A 17,520-nucleotide genomic window follows, 5' to 3' on the forward strand; every position below is an offset into this window, starting at 1 on the left:
GAAGTTGGTAAACTGCACCACAGAGATGGGAATAAATTTAGCCTCTCTGAAACCAACATCAATTGAGACTACATCAAACATACATTTTTTTCACCCATTCACAGAGGGTTTTTAAATGTCTTCACACCTCTTGTTCCATATGAACATATGGACCAGCCATTTTATTCTTTTTCTCAAATCTGCCAGTGTGAACAGAATCAGTAACACACAGTAAGGCATAGGATCTGTGGGAAATTTCGTATTAGATGAATACAGTTTCAGGCTTAGCTGTAACCCTTCAGCATACATATCTGTCTTTCAAATCATGTGTTTAGCTATAACTATACATTCTTAGAGTTAGAAAGAACTTTAGTAACCATCTGTTCAACACCCTCATTGTACAGAGGTGTAAACTGAATCCCAGAGAGGCAAAAACAACTTTCCCGGCAGCTGGCTAATAATAAAACTAGTAAATAGTAAAGCAAGTAAAAGACTAAAACTACCTGGTTGCAGGACCTGGATAATACTTCCAGGCATATCTATATAGAGGCAGGCATGCATGTACTCACATAAGTCCTTACACGCATGTACACATATGGATACACAGCACAGTCAACATCTCAATCATTTCTGTCAAAACCATGTTTTCTGTCTGGTTTCGTCCTAATTACTGATATGACCAATACTGGGCTGCTTTTCTGCTACTAATTGGTGTGTGCATGCTTTTGGTTTGGATTCCCCCAAAAGCAGAGCCTGAAAGAAGGACTGGAAACAGTTTATTTGGAAGATAATTCCAGGAAGTAGGAGTGAGAAGGAGAAGGTAGAAGAGGGTACTGTGGGCAACGGGGCTTCAGTCTTGCTGGGGACCTCAAAGGAACCGTGTAGAATGTGCCTAGGCGTTCTCCTTCTAAATGGCAGGCCCTGAGACCTTTATCTACTGATTCTCATGCCCCATTGTGTGAGGACTGCACTGAAGAAGAGAGTTAGTTTCTCAGAGTTCCCCTTGCTTGTGACTAGAGAAAGGCTTGAGAAACAAAAATACAGAACAGGGACAGTCAACCCAGCTGTGGTTGAAAGCAGAAATGGGCGAGGGGATTGGGAGATTGGGATTGACATATATACACTAATACGTATGAAATGGGTAACTAATAAGAACCTGCTGTATAAAAAAATAAAAACAAAACAAAACAAACAAAAAAAAGAAATGGGCGAGGGGGTGCTGCCCCAAGAACAACTGATACACAGTTCAAGGCACAATAACCACTTTTAATACTTCATATATTTCTATCTAATTTAAACAACTCAGTTGTATGTATTAGCCTCAGAGGTGGCTGGTTCACTGCCTTAACATGAAAGGGACTACAGCATGCCTTGTGTCCATAGTACAGCTTGAAATTGGAGACTGGGTCTCTCTCTCCTTTCTGGTCAGTAGGCAGCATTTGTTCATTTGACATATGTTTATTTATTTAGTGAATGGCACTATGTACTAGGCATTTTGAAGATACTGGGCATACAGCAGTGAACTAAAAAGATAGAAATGCCTGCCTTAACAAAGCTTCAGTATGGTCAGGAAAGACATTTTGCATAAAGACAAAACTTATAGTTGTTCATATATTGATAAGAACTCTGAAGAAAAATAAAATAAGAAGAGGGGTATACAATGTTGGTGAAAAGAATGATTGCTATTTTATTTTATTTATTTACTGTGGTCAGTAAAAGCCTTACCAATTCAGTGGCATTTGAGCACAGACCCAAAGAAGGCTAGAGGGCAACTGATGGGAACATACAGGGCAACAGCATTATTGGAAAAAGTCAGTAGAAAGATCCTAAGGTCTACTTACTTGGCACTGTGTCTAATAACAAATAAAAACTAAGCACTTGAAACAGACTTCGCAACCTTGTGGGCTAGGAACAGCCTCTCCCTGGAAGACCACTTTGATTTGTTTCATACAGCCTTTCCATTTTTATTTTAAAATTAATTTGAGTTGGTTGGCAATGTTAAATAATTAGGAGATTTATTCATAAAAACTCAAAAAGCTGGGAGACCTGGCATATAGGACCAGAGCGGTGCACTGGTTGGTACTTTAATGGGACACGTTTGTTCCAGTTTTCTGCAGTCACCAGCCTTCCCTCTTGTCAGCAGGACTCACTATTCCTTTAAGACTGTTTCATTCACTTGTTAGCTTCCTTGCTCTTCCAGGTAGTTGGGTTATGTGTTCCTTGTTACTGTGTTCATCAGTAGTCTTTTCTGTTTTTTAATTACTGTCAGAGACTGAGTCTAGCTTTGGTAAGAGAGAAAATATCCATTGTACCATAAATTACTAATCAATTCCTTAAACGATTAGCAGACCTTTCAAGGTGCATCCCTTGCAGGAGGAACCTGTTTATATATTCGGGTCTTCTATCTTATTTAGGGAAAAAGATCAGGAAAAAGCATATTTGAGATTCACTAATTATGACAAACATAATAGACATAAATTATTTTCCTTGCCAAAAACTCACCAAGAAATATATGACTAAGGAAGAATAGAAAAGGAAAAGAATGAACAGTTAAATAAATCTGTTCAAACTTCAGAGTGTCGAGTGCTATGTAAATTAATAAAATCAAGACAAATAGCAAGAAAACAAAAACATTAATTAAAGCTTGACTTTACTTATACCAAAGGAGGCATATGGTAAGGGAATATTAATGCCATGTAAACCAGTTCACAAAAAAGACTCACCAAAACATCAATATACTGATTTCCTACAAAAAACTAAGTGAATAAAAAAAGACACAGATACACATCTTGGGTGAAAATTCCGAGTTTTTCAAAACACCACTGAGGAGGTTAATGGCTTCCTTGATTTTCAACCCTTTAATTTCTGATATCTACTCAGCACAGCGAGTTAAATAAACACATTGCTTTGGTCAAACACTGAGAAATCGATTCATTATGTTATGCTTTAGAGAATATGTATATCCCAGAGTCAGGAGGAGTTACAGCCAGATTATCTCAGTTAAGGACTTTGGGGAGGGTCAAGGGTCATGAAAAGACTGGAGAAAAGGAAATGAGGCACAGAGCCTGAGGCAATGGCTTGGGGAGGGGGCAGAGATAAAGCTCCTGACCAGATGAGGGAGAAAAGTAATAGTTCTAAAAGAGACAGCTAGACGCCAACATGTCCATGATCAGGGAATGGCGAGGATGCTATGAACCTAACTAAGGCAAGAAGTTTAGGATTTGAAGGTAGGGCATTCTGAAGTTTGTTAAGTGGATGGGGTTTACATTTAGAAAAACGCAGGAAGAGTGAAAACCAAAATTTAAAGAGTACATTTGCAACCATTTACTGGACAAATCGACAAGACAGCCACAAGGCTGTATAGTGAGCTGGTCAAAACTATGGAATCTGGAGTTAGTCAGCTTTGGGTTGGAACCTTATTTTCTTTACCACCTCCTGGCTTGGTGACCTTGGGTGAGTTTCTTAACTTCTTAATGCTTCAGTAATAATATTAATAATAATAGCGACAAAAGTAAAAATAAAGAGTAAATACTTCCTAGTGATCATGAGACAATGAAATAAAAGTACACGGAGTGCTTAGCACAGTGCCTGGCATGAGTAAGGGATCCATACATGTAAGCACTACCATTACTACCTTTAATTTCTCAACAATTGCACATAATCTGCCGTATCAAGCTGTCGGTCAATACAGCTATAGAACGCAGCTAATAAGAGTTCTGTGTCTGTCTTGCTTAGGAGTAGATTCACAGATATTAACACAGAGCTGTCTCCTTGTAAAATACTCAATAACATTATTTAAATGAATGCATGAATCAAGGTCATGATGATCCAAAAGTCATTTTTTGTTTTATGTTGTAAAAACACAGATATATTCCAGGTGTCCCTCTTGGACTTGACACTCTGAATAACAAAACAGGCGAACTAGACTCATTTCAAAAAGACCTGGAAAGACACCCGCCATCCCAACCTGGAAACCAACTCTCAGTGCATGCTGGACTTAGGCAGCATCAACAATGAGTTATGTATGTCAGCTGGTAGGCTCCTATCTTCCAGAAAACCAAGAAGGTAATAAATAGCATGTTTGAACTTTTTAAAGCCCTTGTCTAGCGGGTGACCATGAGAGTATGGTAAAAGCCTTGTGTCTATGCTTTCCAGCTCCTGCTAAGCTATAGGTGTATTGCCATGAAAAAGAAAGTATCAAATGACGGAGTGATACCAACAAAGATATTGAAAGAGTCACCCAGATAAACTTCCATCCAATGACATCAAAGTAGGCAATACTCTATATTATCAGTTTTATTGCCCAATATCTCTGTGCAATTGAGCACTGGAAGGAGCAAAAATAACAACTTTCAAACTAAATAATGGCTCAAACAACTGTAAAAGGACTACACAGACAGGTGAAACATCAATGTCTAGCTTTGGATACAACACCATGGAAAGAGGCACTAAAAGACTATCAGGAGAGAGTATTCAGAAGTGTCAGCAAACGCTAGTCATAGTAGCGCGCACTCTTACGATTTTATCATTGCCATCTAAAGTGAAGGCCCGCTTTTGAATTAGTGTGAAATACAGTGGCATTTTTAAATCAAAAAGTTCTAAAATGACACTCTACCTGCAAGGCACAACATGAATGATTGCAGCACCAGCAGTTCCCATGGCAACCTCATCTTCAGTTTCTGAGGTCAAAGGAGTTTCAAGTCCAATAACAAGTGAATAAAATAGCTGTTTCTTTTAAGTTGTATTCAACCTTTAATCTGTGGGAGAGAAGAGACAATACAATGAGATTTGGGAATACTTCTCCTTGTGCGCTCTGAAAATTTATCCTTACTTGAGTACAAATAAAAATGCTTCTGGAAAACTACTCTTGAAGAAGAGAAGGCATGTTAAATTTTGAATTGAAGCAAATACGGCTCCTTTCCTTCTTCCCAATAATACTTGGGCAGAGACTGAAGCTGGTAGGTCCCTGTGGCTACTAAGCGCAGGTAGGAACAGCTTCTGATCAGATGTGAACCAACCCTTTCCAGTCCCTTAGTTTCCAGGCCCCATTCTTATTTATTTTCCAATTAATAATACACCCAAAATAGTGAATACAGAAGAAATTCCACTGAACAAAACAGGGCTAGCATTGGTGGACTTTAAAGAGAAATTCTGAAGTCTTAGAATGGAGTTACATGTGTGAAAAATTATAACTACCCCATCAATTCAAACATTTTTTCCCCCAATGCTCCATGTTCCATCCCCAAAATGCAACAGAAATATGCAGCTCCAATGCCTACAGAGAAAAATCCTACTAAGTATGAGTAGCTGTCTACTAGGTTCTTTTGGACAAATCTAGAGCGTGAGTAAGAACAGTCATTTTTCTGTTAGCCAGGAATCTTAAAACAGGAGAACTCCATGGTGAAGAAAGGCTGCTTGTTCTCTGTACGATGTACAAAGCAGGTAAGTGGACAGGTGAAGCAGGCAGCATTCACGGGCCCTTGGGAGGCAAGGGTACATCCTGTCTGAAGGGGCAGGTACCCCCCCCCAGCTCATGCTGATGGCTAACATGTGGGGCACAGACCTAGGGTTGCAGAAGCACTTACAACTTTTCAAAGAAAAGTTGAAAACATTATTGTATTTTGAAAATCTCCCAAGTTTTAAATGTTGGAAACCACTTCAAAAGATTCTTTTAAAACATCGAAGGAGCCAAACACCACCCAATTGCCTTCAGGTACCACAGTTTTGCAACATGACCTCGGTAAAACAGAACTCACACTGTGCTTGGCTTGCTCTCATCCACTCATCCCTTCTCCCATCCATCCTATGAGCCAGACATGGATTTATGCATCTATGGAGTACCTTTTGCTTGCCAGACACTAGTGAGGCACCGGACCTGCCAAAATGGAGATCCCAGCCGTATGTAGCCGTAAGAATCTCCTACTCCAGTGGGGTCAGTTACCTGCAGTTTCATAAAACTGCAACACAACATGCCATTTTGAAGGAAGGAGGACAGTTTCCGGAGATGAGCTCCGGAAGGAGCTCATCATAAAGGAGGTGAGCTCCTACTGGTGTTTGAAAGATGAGAATGATGCTTCTTCCTATTCATCATTTAACGAAATAAGAGAGAAATCTAGGAAAGCAGAAGACACACTCTGTTTACAGCTTGGGCGGTAACCAGTTCCCAGGTCCTGGTTACGTACCCCACCCCGTCTCTCTCCCAAGGTTGTTTCAAAAGAAACGTCCTGGTTAAGTACATGAAACCTCTTTGAAAACCACATAGCACCATACGAATGCTAGATATGATTATTATTGTAGTCCTGATATTTTTTAAGCTGATAACCTGGGTCTTCTCCTCTCACTGCCACTTACCAGAGCGAACACAGGTTTACATGAGAACATGGATCAACATGGACTAACATGAGCTCCTCAATCAAGGGCTCTTAGCATTAACTGATGCCACGTGGTCACTCAGAAGCCTTTATGTTTACCATGAAGCGAACAGAAAGTGAAGAACCATCATTAGAGAACTCGTCTTTCTTTTGCGTCCTTAAATTGCTCAGTTTCTGATAAAGCCAGACTAGATATGTTGTGAAGACAAGAGGGACTCTTAACTTCTGATGTGCTGATGTGGCGTAAAAGTGGGCTGTGTCTCTAACTGGATATGTTCAGATACTCTTCTGACATGCATGGTAATTAGGCCATTTTAGATAAACAGGATGTGCTGATCAATGAAAACTATTAATGTCTTTAGCAAATGATCAGGGTATTAATAATTAATTTTGCGACGGAAATGTCATCTCAGACCAGAAGATTGATCTACGTTGTTAAGCAGTTTCTTGAAGCAATTAAAATTAGCTTAGAAAATGTATCCAATTACACCGTAAAGATTTAATTCAAGATAGGATGCTATTTACAGTGTGTGCTCTGTTAAGAGCTGTAGATTTTTAAGGATGAAGGATTTCAAGAACCCGACTGGCGTTTATTTACATCCAGGTAAGGCTCACCTTCACTAATCAGAAATAATGGGGTCGTTGATGGTAATTCGCCTGGTGGGCAGTCCTAACCAGAGCACAGGGTTTTCTGAAGGGAGCTGAAGATTGACGAATCTCATGTGGGACTGTGGTGCAGGATACAAAATTTCATAATTTCTGTTTTTCTGCCAGAACCAGACAGCTAGCTGTGGGATGAGGTGAGAGTTATGGCAGTAATAGATCTCCCCTGCAGCCTGGAGCTCTCTCTGATTTACCCTAAGGTGGCTGTAGGAAAAGGTAGTGTACTCAGCACTAACTGTGGGACCTTGACCGAGAATTAGACTTGTAAATCCTGGGAGGGGGCCACACAATGAAACAGGACTGGGTTGCTTTCTCTGGCTGAGCCAGAAGGATATGAATAATTGAGAATCCCACAGTTTATCTGTACACATTGCTCCACACAGCCAAACTCCTCCAGCCTTCAACACTTCAAACAATTCTTATATAGCAAGAGTCATGCTAAAGAACTCAGTCTAAAGTGTGTAAGACAAATCATGACTCAGTTCTTCCTTAAACATCTTGGTTTCCAAGAACCTACATGCAGGGTCTCATCATATAATGACTGCTTTTAGCACTTTGCTAAATTAAAATTCTGCTGGTATCCAAATGCTCTAATTCAGCTCAACAAATAAGCAGGTGTGCTTACTGGGGGCAGGGACAATGCTAGGGGTGGAGGTGCAGAGGTGATGGAGGTAAGGGCCCTATCCTCAAGGAGCTCACTGTTTACCTGGCAAGAAAGGCGATTAAACCAGGCATTATATTTCAGTGGGATTAACATAGTAAATCTATTAAGGACAAGGTGCTGAGGATGCTAAAGGAACGTCACCTAACTGAGCCAGGGGGTGGGGTAAGGCAGGGGCTTCAAGAATGCTCTCCAAAGGGGCTAACAGTTCGAACTGTGTCTTAAAGGATAAGCAAGAGGGAGGAAGGAAATTCTAAGCCAAGTGGCAAGGGCAACTGACAGGCATGAGAATTTAGAGAATCTTCAAGTTACTGCAACACAAGAAAATGGAAGGAGCACAATGGGCGGACGCACACCTGTGCTCTAATCTTGGCCCTACATTCTCCAGCTGTGTGGCTCATCTGTAAAATAACAAGAATACCCATCATCCAGGCTTACTGTAAGGATTAGTGAGAGGGTATGGAAGGCACCAAGGTCAGGGCCTTGACACTTAGTAGCCACCCTTGCTAAACATAGTACAGCACTGCCTAAGCCAGGTACCTGATGCCCAAACAGTCTTGAATGCATATTAGAGAGTTTGGACCTGAATCTGAAGACTAGGAGAGGGTGGAAATGACTTTAAACAGGGAGAAGTTCTAAATAAACTTGGTTTCCCTGTATGGGGATCTGCTTTACATGCAATCCCCAGAAACAGAGAATATCTACTTTCCCCATTGCTTGTCTCCTCTGCTCAACAGGTGAACTCTAATTACGAAGTATACTTCCAATATTCAACACAGTTTTCAAAACCTCATGGCAGTAAGACAAAGTGGGAAAACACTGGATTTGGAATCAAGTGAATTGAGTTCTTTCTTCCTGGTTTTGCCACTAGTTATCAATTTTGGGGAAGCCACAACCTTTGTAAACATATTTGCTTATCTATAGTTTGGGACTCATACCATGAGCCCTATCTTTCTCACACGTGGTTGTAAGATTTAACTGACCTATGTTTTGAAAGTGAATATCAATTATTCTTATTGTGTAGATTCTAATTCAAATCCCCTCCGAGATTTTAAACTTTACAAAGGTAGTAATATTTGTTTCTTCATAGGTATTTAAGAGGCTCATGGAGAATTACATGGCACAGAGCAGGCAGTCAATAAATAGTATGTAAATGAAAGAATAAATTTAACATCTTTCATGGATCTACTATGTACTTTTACATTCCCTTCTTATTTACCCTTCATCACAACCCTGGAGGTCAGGTATCACTAATCCTCTTTAAACTTATAATCTTGGAAATTAGATTATGAATGGAACTTGTTCAAGGTCAAACATCTAGAAATCATCAGAGCCAGTATTCAAATCTAGGTCTTCATACTTCAAGTACTGTGCTCTTCTCTACCACAGCAACAGAAATGTAAATAAAGCAATGTGTCTTTAAAGGGAGACATAAAGTTCTGGTGGTAACCCTCCTAACTCTGCTTTTCATGTTGCCCTTCTGCAGAATAGAAACCAGATACCAGGGAGCAGAGATACAGAATCTGCATAATATTCATAATGCGAAGTACAGCATGGGTTTCAGAGCTGAGCCCTTGTCAGAAGAGTGCATTTCACTAGTGTGAATTCAGAACTCCTTGTGAGAGCACAGCTGGGAATGCTTCTTTCCCTCTAAACGTAAGAACAACAGGAACATTTGTTTTCTTCCTAATTATTATTTAGGATGCAGCCATTCTTAAGGCAAGAATTTTAAAAAGGATCATCCACAGTTCCCAGTGTAGAGTTGAGCATTTTCAAACTCTACAATTAACTAATAAGCGGTGCAGTCAATCATAATGGCAAGGAAGCAGTGAGCAGAACTGAAAGCAGGAGACACATTCAGCTTCCTCAGAAAGCAACCTGTCAATCATTTCAAGGGAAAATGGCATACAGTCAAATCTTAATATTTAGTCAGTCAACAGATATTTATTGAGTGCTCATTATTCAAATGGTAATATGCAGAATGCAAAGAGTCAAGGTCAAGGCCTCTGCCCACAAAAGGATGACAACTCAGCTGGGTAGAAAAGATTACTGACTATATAACTTAGTTTATATGGCAACTTAGGGGTACAAATAATCTATACTTTCTATCCTTATGGTATCTGGTCTACAGGTTCCTCTTGGATAATGAAAATTCATAGCAATCAAATTAGCTTAATAGATTTTCTCCTTGTACCAGCTTTTTATTCTATCTTCTACAAGAAACATATTTCCATGTCTATTTCCTTGAGGTCTTCCCTACTTCAGTGGAGACTGAAATAAGTAGTCTGCCAGGAATGTGAAAAAATGTGTGTTGCTTGGTTTCTCTTTGGATTGCTTGTCCCAAGCATCGGAAAGTATTAAGAGGAAAGTATTAAGTGTAAAGAAGATGTAAAAGGGACTGGATAATACATTTGGAAAACTGCGCTTATTAACCAACAGGTAGGCACGCATGAGATGGAATTCCTCATGGAGATGGTACCCAGCTACTCAGTGGCTGATTGGGACTCTATTTCCATCATAAGATCACATTACAGAGGACTTTGAGGACAGAGGGTCAGCTAAATGGGGACAATTATCCCCATTTTTAAAGGCTTTCTAGGCAAAATGGTGTCTGCCACTTGTGGCAATTCTAACCAGAAATATGATGATTACATTAAGACACACTCTGGCATAAAAGCCAGCTAGCCAACATCTTATCAACTCAGTCACTGAAGGATATCTTTCAGACATTCTGAGAGCCAAAAGAATTCTACACACTATTTATGAAAAATCCCATATTAAAGTTTCTTAGAATATATAAGCACTACCACCTTCTCAACAAATATTCTCCTTATAAAACCTTATTCTCCTTTGATGTTAGACCTTTACATTTTGCTACTCAGGAGACCATCTTAAAAACAAGAACTGAAGTCATTGCAATAATCAAAGTGTGTTATTTCAAAAGATCACTGGATTGAGATTCAGAACAACTGGGTTCGTAGCTCAGTGCTGTTATTTGCTCGCTGGGCAAGTTTTTTCACCAATAAAAGTGGTCTGGATCAGACTGTTTCTAAAAATCGTTTAAGTCCTGTTGCATCATTACATCAGAAAAACGGTGCGTATTCAAAAGATTTCATTCAATAAATGAATGGTGGTCACTCTGCCTCTGTCATCACCAATTAGACATCTCACAATTTCTCAGATGACATCATCTTCTCATGCGTCAAAGTTGTCTGAGATACACTGCTTTTAAGCTCTATGTATGGTGCCGTTACTGCAATGTAATCCCAGGCCACAAATACATATTCACTATTCATAGTCTCCACCAGGTAATCACTTACTGTACTGCTTTCTAAAGCTGTATTTAATTTTTACTTTTATTAAAGTAATACATAAACATAGCTTAAATACCTACTCCTACTCCCCTCAGAGAACTGCTTCCCAAGGAAAATAGGCTGCCTTTCTGATACGTATCACAATCTGCACCAAAAAAATGCTTATACTACTATATCTTGATTTGGGGTTCTTATGTATTATTAGTTTCTTTTATGGATGACAATAATTCAGCTTTCTCATATAATCACTCCCAATGACAGACGCACATACACAACACACACACAAACGCCTGGTTCCACTGTTGTCCAAATTTAGTTACATTATTTAATTTGGTTAATAATTTTTCAACTGAGTCCCAGAGTAAACTGCTTATGCTTCCTTTCCGTAAGAGTTGGGTTTTTTAACACTTCATACTTTCCTCTTTATTTGCTTAGGTTTCTAGGTATATATTACAGATTCATTCTAAACATCCTACCATATCTAATGCTTTCATTATGTTCAAACACACCTTGTAGCCCATCAGCTTTAATAAATACTTATTTAGGACATGTAGATACTGAACACTTTTACATTTCAGTTGAAAAACAAACAGATATCGTTCGTGTTCTAGAATCCTTTAGATGAAAACACAAAAGCCTTGCATTCAAAGATATAATTAAATATATTATGCAATTATTCATATATGAAACTTACATATTTGTGAGTTTCCAATACAACATATGTAATTAAAAAGCAACATAAAAGGATATGTGATTAAACTATTAAACAGCGTTGGAGGCAATGTAATGGTAGAATGTAATATGAAATAACTGAGGAGATGATAAATAACAGATATCCTTTACGAAGCACTTATTATGTAGTAGTCTCTTATTAAGTATTAACACATATAATCTTTAAAACAACACTTTAAGTAGACAACAATATCATTTTAAAGGTTAAGTACGTTGTCTTTAGTTAGAGCTGAGAAGTAATGGAGATAGGACATAAACTCTGAATATTTTCCCCAGAAGTTTACTGAAGTATATTTTACATACACTGATAGGCATTCTTTTTAGTGTAAAGTTTAATGAGATCTCAAAAATTTATGTAGTCATATCACTACTATACCACCAAGATGTAGAATATTTCCATCACCCTAGAAAGCAACCCTAAAAGTTTAACTTCAGAGTATAGATGTTTATACATTCTCCTAAAGTTCTCCCAAATAGTTATAACACAGGCTTATTAACTGTAGTACATATAAGATACATGTTTTTTTTCTTCCTCTTATTTAGACTGCTTCTCTGATACTTCATCTTCCCTTTAGAATATCACTCCCATATTAGTATACTCTCAGTACAACAGAAATGAGAACAAAAGTAGATCATAGCAGAAGACAGGAAAAGACATGGCACCTCCATGGCCCCCTCCCAGGGAAAGCAATGCTAATTGAGCATGGACCTTCTCCCACTTAGCCCAAGGGCAGTCCCAGGATCTTTTCCAGGTAGCATTTCAAGCAGGCACAACAAAATCAATACGGTTTGTAAGTAACATAAAAACTTCTTTGCCTTCCCTATGGTGGTTGAAAACATCAGCTTTAGAATCACACAAGCCAGCTTTAAGTCCCAGCTCTACCATTTAGTTGTTGACCTCGGGCAAGTCATTTAACCTAGGTTAGCCTTACTTTTCTCTTCAGCAAAGTGACAGTGATGATTCAGGGTTGTTGAAAGGAATATAAGAGAAAATCCCTTTAGTTGGATTCTGCTAAAAAAGTTGAGCATGGCTTTGAGAAGGTAAACTTGTTGGGAAAAGAAGATGGACAAGCAGTGGAAGCACCTGGCTTCAGGAGATACATGGATGCAGGAAGCTCACTGTGACAAAGGGGAAAAACCCATGACCCGTTGCATTCCCTCCTGAGCATCAGAGCAGAGTGCGTGGAGGAACTGGGGAATTTGGGGGTGGGGGGAAATGACATTTCCCAGAGACGCCAGTCTTACTCTTGCTTTCTGGGTAATGGGAAGTAAACTTTGCAAACTTTCTTAAGGCTGCTACCAACAGAGCAGGAAAGAAGCGTTCTTAGCAATCATCTCACGTTTGTTTTCCTTCTGCCCACTGGTGTGCTGCAGAGTGCCAATTCTGCTAAACTCCCAAATAAATCACTGGTAATGAAGCATGTCGCACATACAGACAGCAACAGGCACTTTTTAATCACCTAAACCAAAGAAGAGCTAAAGGTAAGCACAAAACACTCTAATACCTAATATATTAGGTGTCAGATTTAAAGTGGAAAGAACCGTGTGACTTTCAGGGCTTTTACTTGGATGCACTTAGTGGGGAAGTAAAGCTACCAGTATATTCATCACTATGCACAGCTTGCTGACTGCTTGGACAGGCAAATCAGATAGGTGGTAGCCTAAAACAGAGTCTGTAACTACTTAATCAGAAGTAGAAGTAAGACTGCAAACATAAATGCACAAATTATGACGGGCTATAAAAATAAACAGGCTAAAATCATTGATCCTCTGTACTTCACTCACAAATTATTAACTAAATTTCTACTAATTGACATGCCACATGATACAGAAATGAATAAGACACACGTAGTCTGCCCTCATGGAGCTTATTTTATTCTATTGGCGGTGTAAATAACACAGGGCTCTAGGGGGGCTCGGAACAGTGGACAACCAGGAAAGTGTGTCAGTAAGAATCAAGAGTGTATATGACCTTTGGAAACAGACCTATGTTCAAATCTTGGTTTTCTATATCCAATGCCTGAAATGTTTTGGAAAAGTTATTTGGATGCTCCAATTTTTTGTCTATAAGATGGAGACTGCCACCTACATCAGAAGTGCATAGGGAAGTATGTGAGCTAATGCATGTAAAATGGTTAGCACTCTAAGACAGTCTTAACATGGACTTTGTCTTACCTAGGGGAAGCTTAGAAGTCTAAGTGGAGTGTGGGACATGAAACCACCCTACTCTTTAGTGAAGTGGTAAAACAGGATTTATATTCATAGCCTGCCATCTCACGAAATGGTAAACAAATTGTACATTCTAGATCCTGTGCTATTATTTATAGAAATAAATATACTGGAACATTATCTAAATAAAATTTGATGAATAAACACAGTATGTTAGACCCTTGATGTCATAGTAGACAAAGTCCTGTCGACATGGAGTCTGCATTCTAGTGCACTTTCCAGTTTATTTGCCCATGGAACTCATTTTCATGAAGAAAAAGCTAAATTCCTATAGGCACACCTCACCATCATTGTCATTTGGTCTAGGACTGCATGCAGATGATAGGACGTTTCCAGATCATCTGACAAACTCTTTTGAACTCTTCTTTGGTATCAAATAGTTTTCCAGAAATCCACTGCATATTATACAAAACTATTTAAGCAAGTGCTTGCCTCCATTTCCGTGTTTTATTTATTTATTTTTTGCACCCTGATCTGTATCTCAGGCATGAAAGATGATAGAGAGAGAAACGACAAGCTTCTTTCTTGAGTACATACTATGTCTGTTAGTAACCAAAGATTTTACATGAACTATGTAATCCTCACAGTAACTTGAGGAGGTAGGTATATCATTATTCCCATTTGTCAAAGAAGAAAGTGAGGCTTGGAGAGGCCAGTGAGTCAGTTACTTCTTTGGTATTCCTTCCACTGCTTTCTCCTAGACCTGTAAGTGGCTAACTTCTTCTCAGCATATTGTATCAAGGCCAATAGCAGTGATACTCCAAAAGAAAAATAGAGGAGACAGCTGGTAAACCTGTGTGTGAAGGATGCCTTTCTCTGCATTGGTGGGGATATTTCATCATCAGATACAAACTAATGAGAATGAATTGTTGCATATGGATCCAGAATCATTAGTGTGCCAAGGGACACCTTCCCCCCTTATAAGAACAGCAGAAATTGCAAATGCGACAGTTTAAAAAAAGGTTTTTATAGCCCTTATCAAGTCATGGTTATTCATTGGTTAGTTTAATAGCCAAAATAGGTAGAAAGTGATCAAGGTGCTCTTTGTTTAATCAGGCTGACTTAGGCCAAATTGAGCAAACATTAGTTGGTTCTCAGGGAACGAGATTTCAGGCCTGGCCTGTCACATGTAGAGCAGATGTCCCTGTAGTTCTGGGTGTGAGATGAGCACATGCTGCCAATCTACTTTAACCATTCCACTTATGTTCTTATTTAAAATGTGATAGAGTGATCATTTCCAGTTATAAAGTGGCTTTTATCTGAGAATCTCTAAAGGACAGTGTATTAAGTCTACACTGTTTGGGATGAGCATTAGCTTCCAGTATTATAATTTTTAGGCAGGGAAACTGAGGTATAAAAGAGTATAGTGAGTATACAATACTTAGTAAATTAAGAATAAAAACATGCGTCTTTGTCTAAAGCTAAGACTCAGGAAAAGAATAATTTGACATGAGGAAACTTAGCCAACACCCTCTTAACCAAGTGATCAAGGCTGACATCACCAGTGCCAATTCATACTGGCCTCAAGCCCCCTCTGCCATGGAGCAGTGAGGGGGACACAGTATTCGTGTGTGGTCTCCTTGCAAACAATGCCTAAACTCAGTGTGATCATGAGAAAACATCAGACAGTTGAGTAAGGTGCTACAACATAGCTGACCAGCGGTCTTCAAAAGTGTCAAGATCACCAAAGGAAAGACTAAGGAATTGTCATGAATTAAAGGACAGTACAAAGAAATGAATATTGCAAACAAGGTGGGATTTTGGATTAGATCTTGGAAGAGAAAGAGGACATTAGTAGAAAAACTGGTGAACTTTAAATAAGGCTTGCTGTTTCATTAACTGAATGGTACCAATGTCACTTTCCTGCTTTTGATCACTATATTATGGCCATGTAAGATGTTAACACTAGGAAAACCAGCGTGAAAAGGAACTCTGTAGCCGTTTTTGTAACTTTCCTATAATTATTTCAAAATAAAGCTAATAGTGTATCAACTATTTCCTAGCCTGAGAGTAAAATTTTGAAAAAAAAATCCATTTTTGGTTTTTATAACAGTGGATCTATCCTCCTTGAAAGATATGTGCACACATAATGCCAGTTTAGATGTTATATTTAGGTACGCCACATCATTTCTAGAGAAAGTTCAATGATCATGAAAGTGTGCTCACAGGAGACACACTGGTCAGAGGAAAAATGATGTAGGAAAAAAAAAAATGTCTGGATGCCCAGGCTGCAATCCATATTGACAATACTGACTTTCTTCCAATTTAATTGAAATTACACTGCTGAATAGACAAGTTAAGGTATGAAGAAAAAAGTTTACTCTGCTTTTCTTAATGAAGAATAAATAAAGCCAGAATTCTTTACTTCTTGTATGCTAAAAACACAACACCCAGGTTTTCCCTAAACTTTTTATTTAGTATCACTGTGAGCTCTTTGCAATGACATGTGAGATCTATGTAAAGAGAGGAAAGTATGAAGATGGGAATAGTTGTAATACTATATCATATTTGTTCATGACATCAAACTTCCTCCCTAAATTAGCAGTCTAGGTCTGCTGTTGGTAGAACAAAATGTAGCAATTCTATTTACCTATGGAAACTAGAAATAGTTGAATTATCTATGAAAACATTTTTGAGAATATAATTCTAATAAGTGATAACTTCAACTTTGAGGCTATTTCAGAGATGTGGCAAACAACAAAAGAATGATCTAAATAGTTGTAGTTACTTAGGAAAATTCAATTCCATGACCTATGTTAAAGTGTATTCCTACACACAGTTCAAGTTTTTATATTATTGCCTCCCAGCCCTTCACTTACTACACCTCAGCTGCAAGTTTCAGGAAACTATTTTCAAGTGTAGGAAGAAACTTCATGAAATATGTCCTCCTGGTACCTAAGTTTTTATAACTGTAAATATATGTAAGTTCTCATCTGACCCTCGGCAGCATCACATTTCAGGCTCAGACTGTACCCCAAGTTACCTTAGAGAAGCTCTGCTAGAGGAAAACCAAAAACTACTTGGGAACCAGTAATCTTGAAGGATGAGAAAGAATAACCTGCATAAATACAATGAAATAGCCTTCCAAGTGTCTAGCTGAGTGCAAGAAGGCAGATTTTTCCTAATCAAAAATGAATATTTTTGTATGACTTTAACTATGTTCCTAGCTCACAGTAAGCCCTCAAGTGGGGCGGTAGCAATGGTAGTGGAAATGCATCAGGTTGTAATGACAGACTTGTGTTACTTCAAAGCTCTGGCACCAATTCCGCCCAAGAGATGCTACTTTCTCCTGAGTTCACACAATTGAGGAATGAGTCTGGGAGCCACGATGAGCATGCTCAGAGAAACCAGGAAAATAATCAGAGAAGAAATGTATTGCTTCTGTTTTGTTGATATTAATAGGGACTCCAAGAAAGCCCCTCTTTGATCCAAATCCCCAAAACCTTAACCCATGGCTTCGTCCCACTACTTTTTAACACCTGATCCTCCATTACAACCACAGAACTCCACACACCCTTCAGTTTGGACATTAGAAGTTGCATTTCTGAGCAATGTTAACTAGCCAGAATAA

The 17,520-nt window shown here is 38.8% G+C and overlaps 1 protein-coding gene across 8 annotated transcripts in view; it reads right to left on the reverse strand.

Annotated features, from left to right (window-relative positions):
- Window positions 1-17,520, reverse strand: part of CNTN4 (contactin 4) — a 973,761-nt gene that overhangs the window by 489,921 nt on the left and 466,320 nt on the right. For all 8 annotated transcript variants that reach the window (XM_060307736.1, XM_060307734.1, XM_060307732.1 and 5 more), the window contains one exon: window positions 4,595-4,736. In XM_060307736.1, the coding sequence (XP_060163719.1) occupies window positions 4,595-4,649 (55 nt within the window). In that variant the 5' untranslated portion in view covers window positions 4,650-4,736. The remainder of the gene's footprint in view (window positions 1-4,594; window positions 4,737-17,520) is intronic.

This window comes from Globicephala melas, chromosome 11, assembly GCF_963455315.2.
Source record: "Globicephala melas chromosome 11, mGloMel1.2, whole genome shotgun sequence".
Taxonomy (NCBI): Eukaryota; Metazoa; Chordata; class Mammalia; order Artiodactyla; family Delphinidae; genus Globicephala; species Globicephala melas.